We start from the raw sequence: 16,072 nt of genomic DNA on the forward strand, positions 1-16,072 counted from the left end.
GTCATATTAACCTCTCTGAGCTTCTTTCTTTATCTGTTAAATTATACCTACCTCAAGTGGTTGTTGATGAGTATTTGATGATTAATGTATATAAAAATTATTTTGAAAGTGCAAGTTTTTGAATAAAAGATTCTGTTTAGTTTTTCAAGTTATTTAATGTGATGAAACTCCTGAATTCCTTATAGTTAATTGTGATCATTAGAGTTATTTCAGGTGAAACATTTTAGTCATTAGAGTTATTTCAGATGAAACATTTAGACCTGCTATAGAATTATGGCAGCAAATTCTTTGCCTCTGAGATATCAGATACCTTCACTATAAGAAAGAGCATCTTTAAGTAGGAATAGACTTTAAAAGGAAGTAGATATTTTGTGAACATCTTTATTTTAAAAGCAAAAGAGAAGTTCGATAAAGAACGTAGAGCTCATAAGCCAGTCTGGTTACTGTTCAAGACTAGGTTACCCATGGCTGCTTATTTTGTTCATATCTATTTGTTAATGTTGTTATCAGTTGGACTACGGGTTGGTGGTGTCCTGTGGGAAGGGAACAGTTGTCAACATTTTGTGGCTGATCAGTACAAAGAGATCACAAATATGTGTCTGTTTTAAAAAGCACTTAAAAATTTTAATTTTTTTTAATTTTCAAGAGTGAAATAAAGTGTTTAGATAATAGAACATTAGAAATGTAACTATATGCTTCTTTTAGAAGGCTTAGTACAACAAAAGAATTGGATATAAAATGCCTAATGTGTGCAAGAGAGAGATACCAAAGATAGATAAAACACATACTTTCAAGGCATCCACAGTTAAATGATCCAAAAATGACATTTAAGCACATACATGTGAAACCAGAGAGGGTGAAACACAGAGGAAGAGGTCTCGGCATCGTTCTCTGAGAAATTTATTAAGGGAAGTTTCCACATTCAGTTCAGGACAGAGGGTATCGGGGAAAGTTCTGTGGAGGCAGCAGCTCCTGATTTGCCTTTGAAGGAATCATACGGGGTGGGGAGAAGGGAAGAAAGACATCTATTGTAAAACATGGCGGATAGCATGAGCAGAAGCACAGAAAATCAGAGAGGCCAGAGTGAGAATGAGAAGTGGAGAGTAGTATGAGTTGTTCATCTTGACTGTAACAAAAAATATGTGAAAAGGAGTAGTCTGAGCTAAGACCAGAAAGAGGTTGGAAGAAGGTTTCAGAGAGCCTTGAATTCAGGGATCAGGGGTTGTGATACTTTATTGGGAAAGGTCATGGGGAGCTACTGAAGGTTTTAAATAATTTTTTTAAAAGAACCTGATGTGATCAGAGGAGTGTTGCTGGGAAGATTACTTGGTCAGCGGTGAGAAGAATGGATTTAGAGAAGGATTAGACGGGAGACTGGAAGACCAGTTAAGAGGCTTCTACAGTAGTCCAGGCAAGAGGTAATAAAGGACTAATATAACTAAGGAGGTTACAGTGGGAGCCTAAGTTAAGGATACACTTGAGATCATTTTTTTTTTTTTTACTTCATTTCATTTTACATTTTGTTCTGGATAACCATGGTGAGATGTTTGTCTCTGCCTCGGTGCCTAACTTTTACTTTTGTTATTTTTGTTACCCATCTTGAGACTTTCCTATTATCCTTCCAGTGCCTTCAGTGGTCCTGATTTGTGTGCAAAGATTATATTCTGTTACTCTCTTTATCCAAATTCCACAAGGAGATTGTAGCAAGCAAGTTCTTAATTTGCTCTTGTTAGTTTCATTTCATGCCCTGTCTTCCCCAGAAAGACAACAATTTGGAACAACTAAGGTTGGATCTGCTTTCTCTTTTGTGAGAAATAAAAACAAATGCAGTATCTTCATTTTTCAATTCTTTTGTGAATGATGAATGTTTGTTACATTAATTGTTTTTGTAAAAATGGATATCTGAAGTAATCATTTGTCACTGAACATTTGTTAAGATTTGCTTTCGTATCTGTAAAATCTCCTTGTCTCTGTGAGATCTCCTTGTCTCATTTATAGATGACCATTTATTTATTGTTTTATTGCCATCTGTTGAACTCTCTCAGGCAAATTCTGTGCCTTTTAGCATTTTAAAATGCTATTGAGCATTATAGAAGAAAAGAAAATTGAAGTCGTCTGTGTCCACAAGAGGCATTAATGGGATTATAAGCTAGGTTACTAACTTGGCAGGTTTTTATTTTATAGTTATGTCTAGTGCTTTGTGAGATATAACGCTATAGTCAAAATAACAAAAAATTAAATCATTTTAGAAAGCCCTTCATATATTTGTTTAAATTGAAGGCCAGCGAATACCTGTGGTAGACAAACAACAACATTTTCATCTTTAATTTGCAAAATAACCACTAAAAAATCAAATAATGCTTCTCCTTCAGCATTATTACTCTCAGCGATCAGCAAGTATGAAGTAGTTGTGGCATTTATTCTTTGACACAAGTTAGGGTAGCTTACTTAATAGCCCAGATTACAGTTACTAAGTTGTTAATAATTTGTGCTCTGTCTGTTGTTCAGTGAATACAAAAGTACTCAAAGTAACGGTGTGCATGTCCCAACCTAAATACTGAAGTCCCATTTATTGGCATTCTGGTTAAAATACCCCCGTTACAAAGATGGCGGGACATTGGTTAGACATGGTATATGTGTAAGCCATCAGGATGTCTTCTGTTTTGAAACAGGGTGATTGCATGCCAGTCAGCGAGTCAGCAAGCATTATTAAGCACCTCCTATATGCTAGGATCATAGGTTTAGAGCTAGACAGGACTTTCAGACTAGTCATTTTCTTCCTCTCATTTTTATAGATGATGAGTCTGAATCCTAGAGAGGTTAAGTGACTTACCTAAGGTGACATAAGTAATAAATGACAGAGCTTGGAATTTACTTTGAATGCTCTGACTCTGAATCCATTGCTCTTTTCTCCTGTACAACACTGACTTTATCTTAGGAATGACTGTTATTGCCCCTCAAGGCACATGGATGGCCATAAATAGAAACCCAGATGCATAGGAGAAAAATGAGAACTTACTCTAGTGATTACGGTAGCTTCCCAACCCCCAACCCCCAATCCACCCAGGCCATGTGTAGGGATAAGCTAAAAGTTGGATTTATAGAATCTAGGATCATTAGAATGAATCTGTTTTGTTACATGGAATGAGCTAAAATTACCTGATACTGTAGCTGGAAGGATCTTTAGTTCAGGCTCCTAATTTAACATAGGAGATTGGGGGGAGGGGAAAAGCATCCAGTAAGTGCTTTGGATATGCCAGGTACTGGGCTAAGCATTTTATAAACATTTTCTCATTTGATCTTCACAGCAACCCTTCAAGGAAGGTGCTTGTCATGATCTCCATTTCACAGTTGAGGAAGCTGAGGCAGACAGAGAAGTGAGTTGCCCAGGGTCATTCAGCTAGTAAGTGTCTGAGGCTGGATTTGAATTCAAGTCTTTCTGACTCCAGACCTAGTAGTTTCTCTACACCGTGCCACTTAGCTGCTCTTAGAAGACTGAGACCTAGATAAGTTTTAAATGTTTTCCCATATCCCACAACTTCTGAATACTAGAGCAGACACTATAGCCCACTTTCCTGAGCCCTTTGCACTACACCAAGCAAGAGATACTATTCCCCAGTAATTGATTGGTATTGGTAGATAGCAATTCATTTATTCCATCAGATTGACCTTGTTTAAAATAGCCAAGTAAAAAAAATATGTATTACTAAGCAATGGCTAGGGCTAGCTGTGAGGTTGCAGACTAGTAATATTGCTCTTCTTTCTTCCCGAAAGCAGTTTAACAGTAAAACAAGAGATGGGTTCACTGTGAATACAAAAGTTCCCAGCCTCAAAGATCAAGGGAAGGAATACGATGGATTCACAATTACTATAACAGGAGACAAGTATGTATGCTTTTAAAAGTGTGAATATAAAATGTGGCTATGTATAGTGTATGTGGGGGTGTGTGCACATGCATGTGTGCGCATGTGTACACACATGTTATCTAATTGGTTTATCATGAGGGGTGGTATACAGAAATAATCTGGTTAATTTTCATTTTCCTATTAGAATGAAAGACATCAAGACATGGTACATAGCCAGAACCCTTTACTTTTGTGGGAGGCTGCTGACTTGGGATGTCTGAAGGTTTAATTTGGTGTAGTCACTAGCAGCATATTTTTAGTTTGAATTTTCTGATGAACCCCAAATCTAGCATATTTTCATATTTTAAGTACAGTATTCTAATAGCCTTTCTAGAAAGCACTATTTTTTCCTTATCTTTGGAAACTCATATTGGATCATTGATCCTGTATGATCCTCTCAAAAACTGGATTTTTTGTGATTATGAATGTTGAAAATAATTGTGTCTGCATGTGAGCAAAGGGAGGAGGAGATTAGAGCTTCTCAGGAGTTGACCAGCAGAACTGTGAAATCAAATCTTACTTGAAATGGGGATAAGAACTTAGGATGCAAAATCAAGTGCAATCAAGTTTGGGCCAGAAGAAGTAATTGGCAAATGATTGGGAATGGAACATGGGGATTGAGAGGGCAAAATAAAGGGTGGGGAAGTCCAAGGGAAGTCAAGTATAGCATTTCTGTGCTTACTGTTTTTTATTTAATCATTATGTTTTAGGCAACTCCAAAGCCAGTTTTGTTCAGTTGTCAGTTAAACAACAGTCACAGTTGGTCCCATTTAGTAATTCTGATCTTAATTTGTATGCCATGAGGGAGGGAGGGAGACAAACACATACCAAGTGTTTATTATGTGCCAAATGCTGGGGATACAAATGCAAGTAAAAAGAAAGACAGCCCCTGCCCTCTAAGAGCTTACAATAGGGAGAATATGACACACAACAATGAGGGAGGCTGGTTAATGAAGACATGGCCTGCGTCAGGATTTTGAAGTCCTGGAGCCAGGATTAGAGCTGGGAAAGGGAATGAAGGCAGCCAGCCAGTATTCTAAAGCTTGGAACTCACTATTGGGAGAAGAGGTCTGGTCTTATAGAAGGATATTCCAAGTTGAGAAGGCCCTGGGGTGGTTGGATGTGACAGGTCAAAGAGACCCCAGGCTCTGTAGAAAAGATAGCCACATGGGCATGGTTTTGAAGTTCCAAAGTCAGGGCTGGGCCCAAGAGGGAAACAAAGCATTGTGTAATCTTGAACTAGTCACTTTATCTTTGCTTCCCTAGTGTAACGTGGATAATTTATACCACTTTATGAAATGTTTTGACCTGCATGCATAGGATCCCTAAATAAATACAGTGATAACCCAATAAATGAATCTTTTGTGGGTGAAGCTCCTTTATGATGAAGTCCAAAGTATATTAGAAAAAAAAAAGTCTTCATAAATCAGATGAGGGAAGCAGCGTTGGTATGCGCTACATAGCTCACCCACAGCCTTACTAAGCTGCATAAACAAATGTTATTGTCACCCATCAGCATTTATTAAGCATCTGTTATGGTAGACACTGCAGATTCAGGGATACGTAAAAAAGTAAGAATCCCTCTTCTTGAGCTCTTAGAGTCTAGTTGGGGAGGTAGGACACATACATAAAAAATGTTGACATGAGAATTTGATAAGCATGAATGAGGTTTTTTGAACGTAATGGTGAAGGCCAGATTTCTGCCACGGCTTACATAATTACTTTAGCCGATACTTTTTATCCATACAACTGGGTACAGTTTGGTAGAACTACCATCGTCCAGTCCCCATCTGTCCATCTTGTCCACAAAGTCAATCGTTAGAGATTTTGTCCTTGCTGAGGTTCAGATAAACTATCTCTTTGGCAAAATTCCCCTACCAACGTAGTAACGATGTCAGAAAATGGAACGTCACGCTAGTTTGACCTGACTTATATTTAGTTGCTTGTAATAGGTGTTCTAGATCCTCACAAGCCATCAGCTTATTAATCCATTCTAGAATTATACCAGGGATAATTTTTTAAAAGGCACTTGTATATAATTTGTATTTTCTTTTTTCTCTCTGATCCTGCCTCTTTGGGAATTTTCATGTGCTTTACTTAGCACCATAACAACTCTGTGAGATAGGTACTTTGTACTACCCCTATCTTACAGATGGCAGCACTGAAACTCAGAGCAATGATTAATTCCTTCTCTATCAGTTGCTCCAACCAATATCTTTGATTGTCTCTTCATGTATATTCATGTGGCAATATGAACAATATTATTCCAGGTAGTTTGTTTTTCTTTTTTGTCTTTTCGTTATTTTGTGTCTGATCTAATTTCTTACTGTTCTCTTGACTTGTACTTTGGGGGAAGGCACATAAAATTACATTGGTAATTACCAGTTACATATAGGGAACTCACCATGAGAAATTCTCTCCACTTATTCAGAACAGTATGTGCTCTACATACAGTAGCTACAGAGTTTTCTAGGGCATTGAGAAGTTAAGTGACTTCCCCAGGTTGTCACAGCCGTATAAGCCAGAGATCAAACATGATAATGTATGTAAAGTGCATTGTAAGTCTTAAATTACTGTGCATAGAAATATTAGCTATTATTATTTATTATTATTCCTGATTTGATTCTAGCTTTTCAAGCTCTCATCTGTCATTAATAGCAAATTTACTCCATTGCATTGATCGTTGTTTGTTCAACCTGTTGTCCATTCTCTAACTATTGGATATGTAGGGTGTTTCATTTTTTTAGGTCAGCTACTAATAAGAGGTGGTATGGTATACAAGAAAGAACACTGCACTTATTAATACATTGTGGTATGATGGAAAGAATCCTAGATTTGGAGCCAGAAAACCTGGGTTCAAATCCTCACTTGGCTATTTGAGTAACTTGGAGCAATTCATTTTCTGCCCCCTCATTTCCCTCTCTAAAAACTGAGACATTTGGGTGATCTCTGAGGTCCCTTTCAGCTACATCTTTATAAGGATAGCACTCTTCTGTTTAATTTTGTCCTTGGTATGTATTTCCAGTAATGGGATTAGTGGGTGTGATCCGTTTTATAACTCTTCTTTGGAAAAAGGCTATACCAATTTGTTATTTTACCAGTAATGTATGAGTGTGTTTATTTCCTAACAGGCCCTCTATCATTGAGTTTGTCATTTTGATTTATTTTTGCTAATTTCATGCATATGAGATGGTGCCTCTCAAAGTTGTTTTCATTTACATCTTTTATTATTAGTAAAGTTAACATTTTTAATTTTATTTTTAATATTTATTTAGCTTTAGTTTTCAACGTTCACTTTCATAAGATCTTGAGTTTTAAGTTTTTCCCCCTCCCCAGGATGGCATGCAGTCTAATAAAGGCTTATATACATGTACAGTCATAATAAACATATTTCCACATTAGTCATATTATAAAGAAGAATTAGAACCAAAGGGAAAAACTATAAAGAAAAAAAAAACCAAATTTTTTTAAAAAGATAGAAAATAGTATGCTTCAATCTACATTCAGACTCCATAGTTCTTTATCTCAATGTGGATAGCATTTTCTATCATGAGTCTTTTAGAATTGTTTTAGTTCATTGCATTGCTGAGAAGAGATAAGTCTGTCAGCACTGGTCATTGCACAATGTTGCTGTTACCATGTACAATGTTTTCCTGGTTCTGCTCACTTCACTTAGCATCAATTCATGCAAGGTTTTTTTGAGTTCACCTGCTCATCATTTCTTATGGAACAGTAAGTACTGTTTTCCTTTGTGTTTATTTTGTATTTAATCATTATAAGGGCTCAGGATATGGGGTCTTATCTTTTTCTAAGGTTTAAAAAGAATTTTCCTCCCCAAAAGTCTAATGTGCATGTCAGATTTTGCCCTGTATTCAACCTCCTCATCTCTTGTACCTTGTTGAAAGAATATATTTGCTTGGTCCATTGATTGAGTCAGTCTGCTTATTCCCCTTTAAGTAAAATTACTCCTAATATGTAAACTATCTATCTAAGACTACCGTATATGATACTATCAGAGTACTCAAAAGATTTTAGTACATAATACTTACATAGCTTAAAACTATAATTGGGCAAACTATCAGAGATTTCCAGGGTTAGTTCTCCTTACATTGGGATCAGATATTCCAAATGGGCAAGACTCCGAACAAGATCTAAGTGCATAAATTCTAGTTTGTAATTTCCTCTAAGATCTAGGGACTGTTGGTTTCACTGTTGGGTAAATGGTAAGTGACTTTATGCCTGTTAACTGTTGATCGGCTAATTTTTCAGAACCTATAACTCAGCCATAACAGTGGTAGCTCTCGGTCAAAGAGTGGTTCCAGAATTATATTCTTTGGCAGTTCTAAGTCAGCCTTTAAGATGTAGAGCTGTGTTCTCCTTTGTTAACCTACGCTAAGAGACAACTAGTCAAAGCAGGTTGGCTTTCATGTTGCATTTTATGAAAGCAGCATCCTTGGAAATTATATGTAGGAACTAAATGCAGTGAAAGAGAAGATAGGCCAATATTTAGCTATTTGTCTTCCTGCCACATCAAGAAAAGTTTCTGGGTTTTGCTTCCGTTCTTATCCTCAGTATTTGAGTCTCTGAACACGTTGTGTAACCCATATTATTTCTGTTCATTCTTGTGCTTGCAGAGTTGGCAATATATTATTTTCTGTGGAAACTCAAACCACAGAAGAAAGAACACAGTTGTATCATGCTGAAATAGATGCACTGTATAAAGATCTCACAACTAAAGGAAAAGTATTAATTCTCTCATCAGAACTTGGGGTAGGTTATAATTTTCACTTTCTCCCAAAGGGTTTAAACTCTTAATATAAATCTTTTTTTTAAATGTCTCTGCTAACATTATTTTTCCACTATGAAAACATATACTATCCATGTAATAATCTTGGATTACTCTGTATAATATCTACATTCTTTTTCTGACACTATTTTTTAAACATAAACATAACAACCACAAAACTATAAAAACCCAGAACTTAGTAACTTTGGTTAAAGGAAACAAAATGATTGATTTCCATTTTTAGGAGCAGAATGATTCAGCTAAAGCAAGGTATTGCAATACGATATACTTTTGGTTTGGCTAGAACTGCTCTGCGTGGGCATGTAGGTGGTGCAGAGGATAGAGCACTGGCCCTGGAGTCAGGAGAACCAGTATTCAAATCCAACCTCAGACACTTGACCCTTACTAACTTGTGTGACCTTGGGCAAGTCACTTAACCCCAATTGCCTTGCCTTCCCCCCCCTCCAAAAAAGAAAAGAGAAACTGCTCTATAATGAAAATGGTACGAGCTCTTCCCCTGTCATTTTTCTTCTCTCATTATGATTTCTGTGAATAATTATCATAAATTGATTCATGTTGATTATTTATATAAAATCCCACTTTTTAAATTAACGATGATGTATTTGTTTTTGACTTGCTTACAGTAATGAGAGTTCTCTTCAGGTTGCCTGTGCTTTGTGTTTTTCAGATCTTTCCTATTTTAAATAAAGTTAAGCCTTGATTGTTTTGCCTACTCTAGATTCTAATTCAGTCTCATCACTGATTTACTTTGTGACCCTAGGAAAATTACTTCCTCTCTCTGACATCAGTTTTTCAGTTTGAAGATGTCATAATGAGGATTTATGAGGTAATGGTAGCAAAAGATTTAAAACTTACCAGCGTTTCACATTAAACTAAATTTCTTGAACCATTTAGTTATAGGTTTGCATGTGTACCTTGTCTTTTATGAAAAGGGAAAACATTCAAGATGGAAATCATTCAGTATCTCTAGGAGAAAGAAAGATAATGTGTGGCCTACACATTAGGATTTACTAGGGATGTGATAAGATGAAAAGTTGGACAGTTTCATTCCTTGTAGGGAGGAATAAGTCAACATTTTTCTTGATGGAAATAATTCATGTGTGTCTTGTCACCTTATGGATAATTATTTTACAGCTTAGTATTTGATATTCGTGGGTTTCTGTTTCCCTCCCCAGGAGGCCGATGCTGTCTGCAACCTAATTTTATCCTTAGTTTACTACTTCTATAACTTAATGCCACTCTCCAGAGGATCCAGGTCAGTGGGATTCTGTAATTATAAAAACTGTGCCCTTTGGATGAACTGCCTTAGAGTACAAGTAGAAAATTAAATATTAGCCAACAGTATTCCTTTACTGTCCCACAAAGTACAACTAAATTGGTACCCAAAAAACACCATATCATCAGAAAATGTCCAGTTTTTAAAAAATGGGACTTATACAAATTTGCTTGAAGATTAGTAAACCTAGAGATCTGCTAAAATCAAAGAAGGAATTCTAAAGATGAACTGCCTACCTTCAGTTCTCTGAAAAGCAAATTTGTGAATTATTATTATTCATGAGAAATTTGAATCATTAGTGCTCGAGGCCATATGTGGTCTTCTAGGTCCTTGGGTGTGGCTTTTTGGCTGAGTCCAAGTTTTACACAAGAAATCCTTTTATTAAGGGGATTTGTTCTGTGAGGTTTGGATTCAAAGAACCGCACTTAAGGACCTAGAGCCTTGTGGCCTGGAAGCTGCAGGTTCTCCATCCTCAGGTAGGTAATAAAGCTAATTTCCTTAGCAATATAAACAGCCCCACATTTTCCCTTCTTTTCTTCGTAATTGGACCCTTAGGGATATTTGGTTTTTAGCCTTGACATAGTTTATTTATTAATAACTAATGTTTCTGTTGTACTAGCTGTGCATATTTCACATGCATATCTTATTTGCTTAAAGCCTGGAAAAATGACTGTTTGTTGTTTATTTAATGAACCTCATCAGTGTATGGAGAAAGTACAGACGTAAAGCATCCAGATACCTTATATCAAGAAGGAAGCTTTTGCTCCACATATATCTCATGCCTATAATCCCAGCTGAGCTGGGTTGTCGGATCTCTTGAGCTTGAGAGTTCTGAGCTGGGCTGTTCTGATTAATATCTCCACTAAGTTCAGCATTAAATCAGTGAGCTCCTGAGGAGAAAAGCTGGACCAAATTGTCTAACCAGTGAGGTCAGAAACAGAAAAAGCAGGTTGTTTTGGCTCCTGAGTCAGTTAATTAGTAGAGGAGTCAGGCCTGTGAGTAGGAGTAGCCTCTGAACTTCTAGCCTGGGCAAAAGATAGGGAAACCCAGTCTTTAAAAAAATAAAATAATAAGCTTTTCTAATGGTCAGTTTTCACAACTAGTCTGGTTATCACATGCTGTGACTGAGTTCAGCTTTTAACTCCCATGGGATGTTGTGGCCAAAGTTTTAAAGCTGGATTTTTTTTTCTATATAATTTATAGATAAGTCTATAGACACATATTAAAATCTTTGGGAACCCACGGTCTATAATGAAGTGTTGGAGTAGCACTTTGTAGAGGACATAGACATAGGAACAGGATCTGTGATTTCACTGGGTAGTCTCTGGTATGGAAACTCCTACTAAACTCCTTCTACTAAGCAGATTGGCACCTTCTCTGCAATCTTGCCTAGATCACCAAGATGTTAAGTGATTGTATTACACTTGGGGGTCACACAGTCAGTCTCTGTCAGACTTGAGACTAGGAATTGAGAGTTCTGGATTCAAATGCCAGCTTTGATATTCCCAGCTGCGTGAACTGGGGAAAGCCATGTAACCTTTCAGAGTTTCAAGTTTCCTCATCTACAAGGGAAAATAATATTTACACTTGGCTCCAATATGGTTATAAATGTTTTTCATAAATCTAAAAGGGACAAATGCATTTGAGTTGTTAATGCAGAGGACTAGAAAACATGGATGGGTTTTGATCTGGATAGTTGGGGAGGCATCCATACTGATGCTATCGTAGATCCATTGGACTATTAATAACACTGTATTAATACTATTAACATTAGATATAGTGACTAAAACTTTGGTTTTTCTTATTTCATTATAAGTAAAGTTGGAGTAGGACTAAGACTAAAGAAATAATTAAGCATTATTCCTTAATGTTTAGTGCCATCTGTTTGATTTTGATTACTCTTGATTATTCAGGTTTGAAACAAACCGATTGGATTGTACAGGGATTAGATGATCTTTCAAGGGCCTATCTAGCTCTAAAATTCTCTATCTTTCTGTGAATGTCATTCTTAAGATTCAAAACATTGTTTAAAATAGCTATGGAAGTTAGCTCTTTAAGTCAGGGTAGCTGCATGGTGAACTTTGGAATGGAACTTGATCACTCATACTTTTTGTCCATATAGTGTAATAGCTTATTCTGTGATTGTGGGCGCGTTGATGGCAAGTGGGAAGGAAGTAGCCGGAAAAATTCCCAAAGGAAAGGTATGTTGGAATTTGGGATTGAAAGTTGGCCAATTGTATGTTAAATTTCAGTTTGTGAATTCTTCCTATTTCAAGGTTCATCGATTGATTTCAAGCTGTTTTCTTTAGTACTTAACCCCACAAGCTAAAATTCCATTTTTTTCCCACTCTAGTTAGTTGACTTTGAAGCCATGACAGCTCCTGGATCAGAGGCCTTTAGCAAAATAGCCAAAAGCTGGATGAGCTTACAAAGGTAAATAAATGTTTTGGGGAAAGCTGGAAATTGCTACAGAATGGGCATAGCAAGTGTCTTTTTAACACTCCTAGAGCTTTAAAGAAGCAATTTTTATGATATGAGTCATTATTGACCAGTGAGCTTCATTCATGTTTTAAATTTTTAGGGTTTGGTTTTTTTTGGTAGCCATACTGGGCCATTAAAAGAGTAGGCATATTGAAATAGAATGGATAAAAAAAATAAATATGGAACTAACTGTTGGAAGCAAAATTTGTTTACAAAACAAAAACAGATCTTTCTTTTTTCCAACCTATTTTCAAAATAATCATGTTTATTTCTATGTCATTAGAAAAGTCACTCAATACCTGAAATCCTTGATGCCATTATCCTGTAAGTTGTTGAAAGTATAAACAATAAATTTAATTTAAATTCCTCTTTTTCATGTTTCAGTTTTGAGAAGTCTATATTGTAATACAGCCAGAAGTACACATATCTCAGTAACTATTATTCATTAATGAATTACAAATAGTCAGCAGTAGGCGAGGAACTCTGCCATTGAAAGTGGGGGGAGGGGATTTGCAACTTCTCTGATGTTTCTTGACTCTTGTTTTCAGAAACATCAGAGGGTTAAATCAGTCCCAGATTAAGTCAAATGGAGACCTGCTTTAGCTGCAGAGATATAAGCAGATTATGCTGTCTGAACTCCCTATTCTTTTTCTTCTACTTCCCTACCCTTGAGATTCCATCTGTCTACACATTTTGCTTTCACATCTATTTGACAAAGCAGCCACCCTCATAATTGCTCAGTAATTTGTATTCTCTTTTAAAAGCCAGTTCAAAAGTGAGCTGTTTACTCAGGTTGTTAGTGTTGGTTGTTAGTATTCCAGGACCTGGATTCAAATCCCACTTTGGATGATTATTACCTGTGTGACGTTGGCAAGTCCCTTAACGTCGATGGGTCTCATTTTCCTCATTTGAAAAATGAAAGGGTTGTACAAGATAGCCTTCCAGACGTGTATTCCTCTAAATATATATAACTCAGCAGTCAACACTTAGTATTTGAAATGATTATGCTTTGTCCTGTCAGGTGCCTTCTCTTATTCTAGGTTCACTCAGTCAGTTGACTCTACCTTTTGTAAATTTTGTTATTTCTCAAAAATATGCCTTGGAAGTTATATTTCCTTGTGTCACACAATTTTGAACCACCTCTCTTACCTCAGAATTACATTTTAAAGAAGAGCTACTCAATTTATAAAGGAGGAAAATTAGGTTCATTTATTTGTTGGCAAAAACTCCTAACCCAACTAGTTATTTGAACCTTGCAAGGTTCATTTCAAGTACTACCCTCCTTACAGGAAGCTTCTTGATCCCCTTCACCCTACTCGATAAATTACTTTGTATACATATTTAATTATTTATATGTTATTCTCCACCTCCTTCCTACCCCATAGAATGGAAGCTCTTTGAGGGCAGGTACTGTTTGATTTTGTCTGTGTATTTTCAGTATTTGACATTAGCACAATGCCTCACACATAGTAGGTGCTTAATAAATGCCTGCTGAATAAATGAATCCTGATTATTTTTCTACCTATTGAACAAGATTATTTTCTCATAATTTCTGTCCTTACCCAGTTGATTGATATGTATATGTTAGGGAATGAATGATTACATATGTAGTGAGAATAAAAGTTGTATTCTTTTAGGTAAATTGTGTTGTCTTCATGTTTTCTTTTTCTCTTTCAGTATTTCTCCTTCATACAAGAGTCTTCCATCAGTATCAGAGACATTTCCAACATTAAGAACCATGATTGAGGTGCTAAACACAGACTCTTCTCCACGGTGTTTTAAGAAACTATAGTTGTTCTATAGTATTTATTATAAAGTAAAGGGCTGGGACCTCTTGCTTCTCTTAAGTTATTTTTTTGAAAAGTAAAATTATGAAGAAATTAGGTCCTTTATTACTTTTGATACCAGTTTTTTGATAGGAACTGAATACTTGAAAGCATTTTCTTTACTTTTCCAGACTTAAACAAAATCATGAGAGTTTTGTGGGTGGGCCTAAAAGTCTGGGAGGGAAAAAAATGTATTGGCCAATGGCCTATTGCTTTTCATTAATAATAGCCATACACTGCTTCCCTGTAGCAAAACAGTATATACATTTACTTTTAGAGACCAAAAATTAGTAATTAAATAGCCATGAATAAACAGGTGATTTTATTCCTTATATAACTGTGGGGGTTTTTCCTCCTCCAAGGAATATTTCCCTTTATCAACTTTCTGATAGGATTGTCTTTTTCAACTCATATAAAATCCTACTTCATATTCAAGGTCTCAAATGTTTTTGATTGGTGAAAGCGTTATGAGTCCATTGATGGATGCCACAGCACACACAGAAGATTTTGGTGATACAGTTGTCAGCTAGTGTTCTAGAACACTGAACTGCTGAACTGTGCTTTTTTTTTTTCTTTTGTTGAAAAACCTACCATACATCACCAATTTTGGGTACTGGATTGTGTGTGTTGTGTGTTGTATTAACTGGTTGCTATTTCAGGTAGCAGTGTATGAAAATTCAAAACTTAAAACTACCACTGATTTTACAAAATCTGCTTTCCATTTTCGGGTTGGGGAGGATGACATGAAAACAATGAAACTCTGGTTAATTAAAAGGTTACCATTTGAAATTCATTTTCTTTGACTTTTGTGACCGTGTTTTAGAACCTTGACTATTTTCTCAAATGCTTAACATACACCAAAAACACACATAGGAATGACTTGCATTTGTATAGCACACAGGTGATTCAAATGAGAGGTGTTTATAAAAAAACACTATCCTTCTTGGTGGAAAGCCAACCTTGGAGACTGACTATTATGTAATGGAAAAAAGGAATCGTGGTGAAAGCTTTTATTCCATGTGACTAGTTTGTTAAAGGGGGCAAACAATTTAAAACATCAGCAAAACAACATACAAGGGGAATGTATGCTTTTTTGTATACACAAGTGAATATAAATTAACATCCTTCAAAGAAGCCATCTTTTCTGAAGGGACTCGGGATGAAGGAATGATCAGAGTGGGCTAGTTTTTTTTCTGGAAAAAGTTCTCAAAGGAAGTGAGTTTGGGAGATGGTCAAAGACAAGTGGAGCAGACTGGAAGACAACATTCCAGAGGAGGAAAACAGCATTCACAAAGGCTTTAGAAAGCTGGCAAAGAGTGAGTTTGTGTGGGGAGGAGAGAGAAAAGGGCATGCTGTGTGTAAGGGAATCATTGGAAATTAGGTTCTGATGATGCTACGTTGAGGGTACATTTGGAAGTTAGTGGAAGACTGAATGCCAAGCAGAGAAGTTTAAAGGAGGTCAGGGCAACTAAGGCAACTTTTATTTTTGAACATGTAAGGAATTTCCCAAATGGCAAATTTTTATTCTTTTGAAAAACTGAGAAAGTTTCATATGGAGGAGGTAAGTAAATCTAACTTATATTACTATATTAGAGAAAGGGCCTGAAGTGTGTTGTGTGTGTGTGTGTGTGTGTAAAATGTATGTGCTGTGCATGTGTAATGTATGTATATATACACATATGTATATAGAGGTATGTATGTGTGTACACACATATACACACATATTTATAGATCTAGATATATAGGCTAGGTAAACCACTGTGGTTTCTTCCAACTC

The 16,072-nt window shown here is 36.3% G+C and overlaps 1 protein-coding gene and 1 long non-coding RNA gene across 7 annotated transcripts in view; one reads left to right on the forward strand and one right to left on the reverse strand.

Annotated features, from left to right (window-relative positions):
- The window catches only part of TTC13 (tetratricopeptide repeat domain 13), an 82,471-nt gene extending 67,383 nt beyond the window's left edge, over positions 1 to 15,088 (forward strand). Inside the window, exons 18-24 of one of the 5 annotated variants that reach the window (XM_072647454.1) lie at positions 3,309 to 3,377; positions 3,775 to 3,884; positions 8,540 to 8,675; positions 9,888 to 9,967; positions 12,111 to 12,189; positions 12,342 to 12,421; positions 14,147 to 15,088. In XM_072647454.1, the coding sequence (XP_072503555.1) occupies positions 3,309 to 3,377; positions 3,775 to 3,884; positions 8,540 to 8,675; positions 9,888 to 9,967; positions 12,111 to 12,189; positions 12,342 to 12,421; positions 14,147 to 14,261 (669 nt within the window). In that variant the 3' untranslated portion in view covers positions 14,262 to 15,088. Of the gene's footprint in view, positions 1 to 3,308; positions 3,404 to 3,774; positions 3,885 to 8,539; positions 8,676 to 9,887; positions 9,968 to 12,110; positions 12,190 to 12,341; positions 12,422 to 14,146 lie in introns of those variants that run through there. The other 4 variants (XM_072647455.1, XM_072647456.1, XM_072647457.1 and 1 more) reach the window with 4 other exon arrangements.
- LOC140529057 (uncharacterized) overlaps positions 1 to 16,072 on the reverse strand; it is a 94,161-nt gene that overhangs the window by 24,519 nt on the left and 53,570 nt on the right. The gene's annotated exons all lie outside the window — the stretch shown is intronic.

Source organism: Notamacropus eugenii, chromosome 2 (assembly GCF_028372415.1).
Source record: "Notamacropus eugenii isolate mMacEug1 chromosome 2, mMacEug1.pri_v2, whole genome shotgun sequence".
NCBI classification, from domain to species: Eukaryota; Metazoa; Chordata; class Mammalia; order Diprotodontia; family Macropodidae; genus Notamacropus; species Notamacropus eugenii.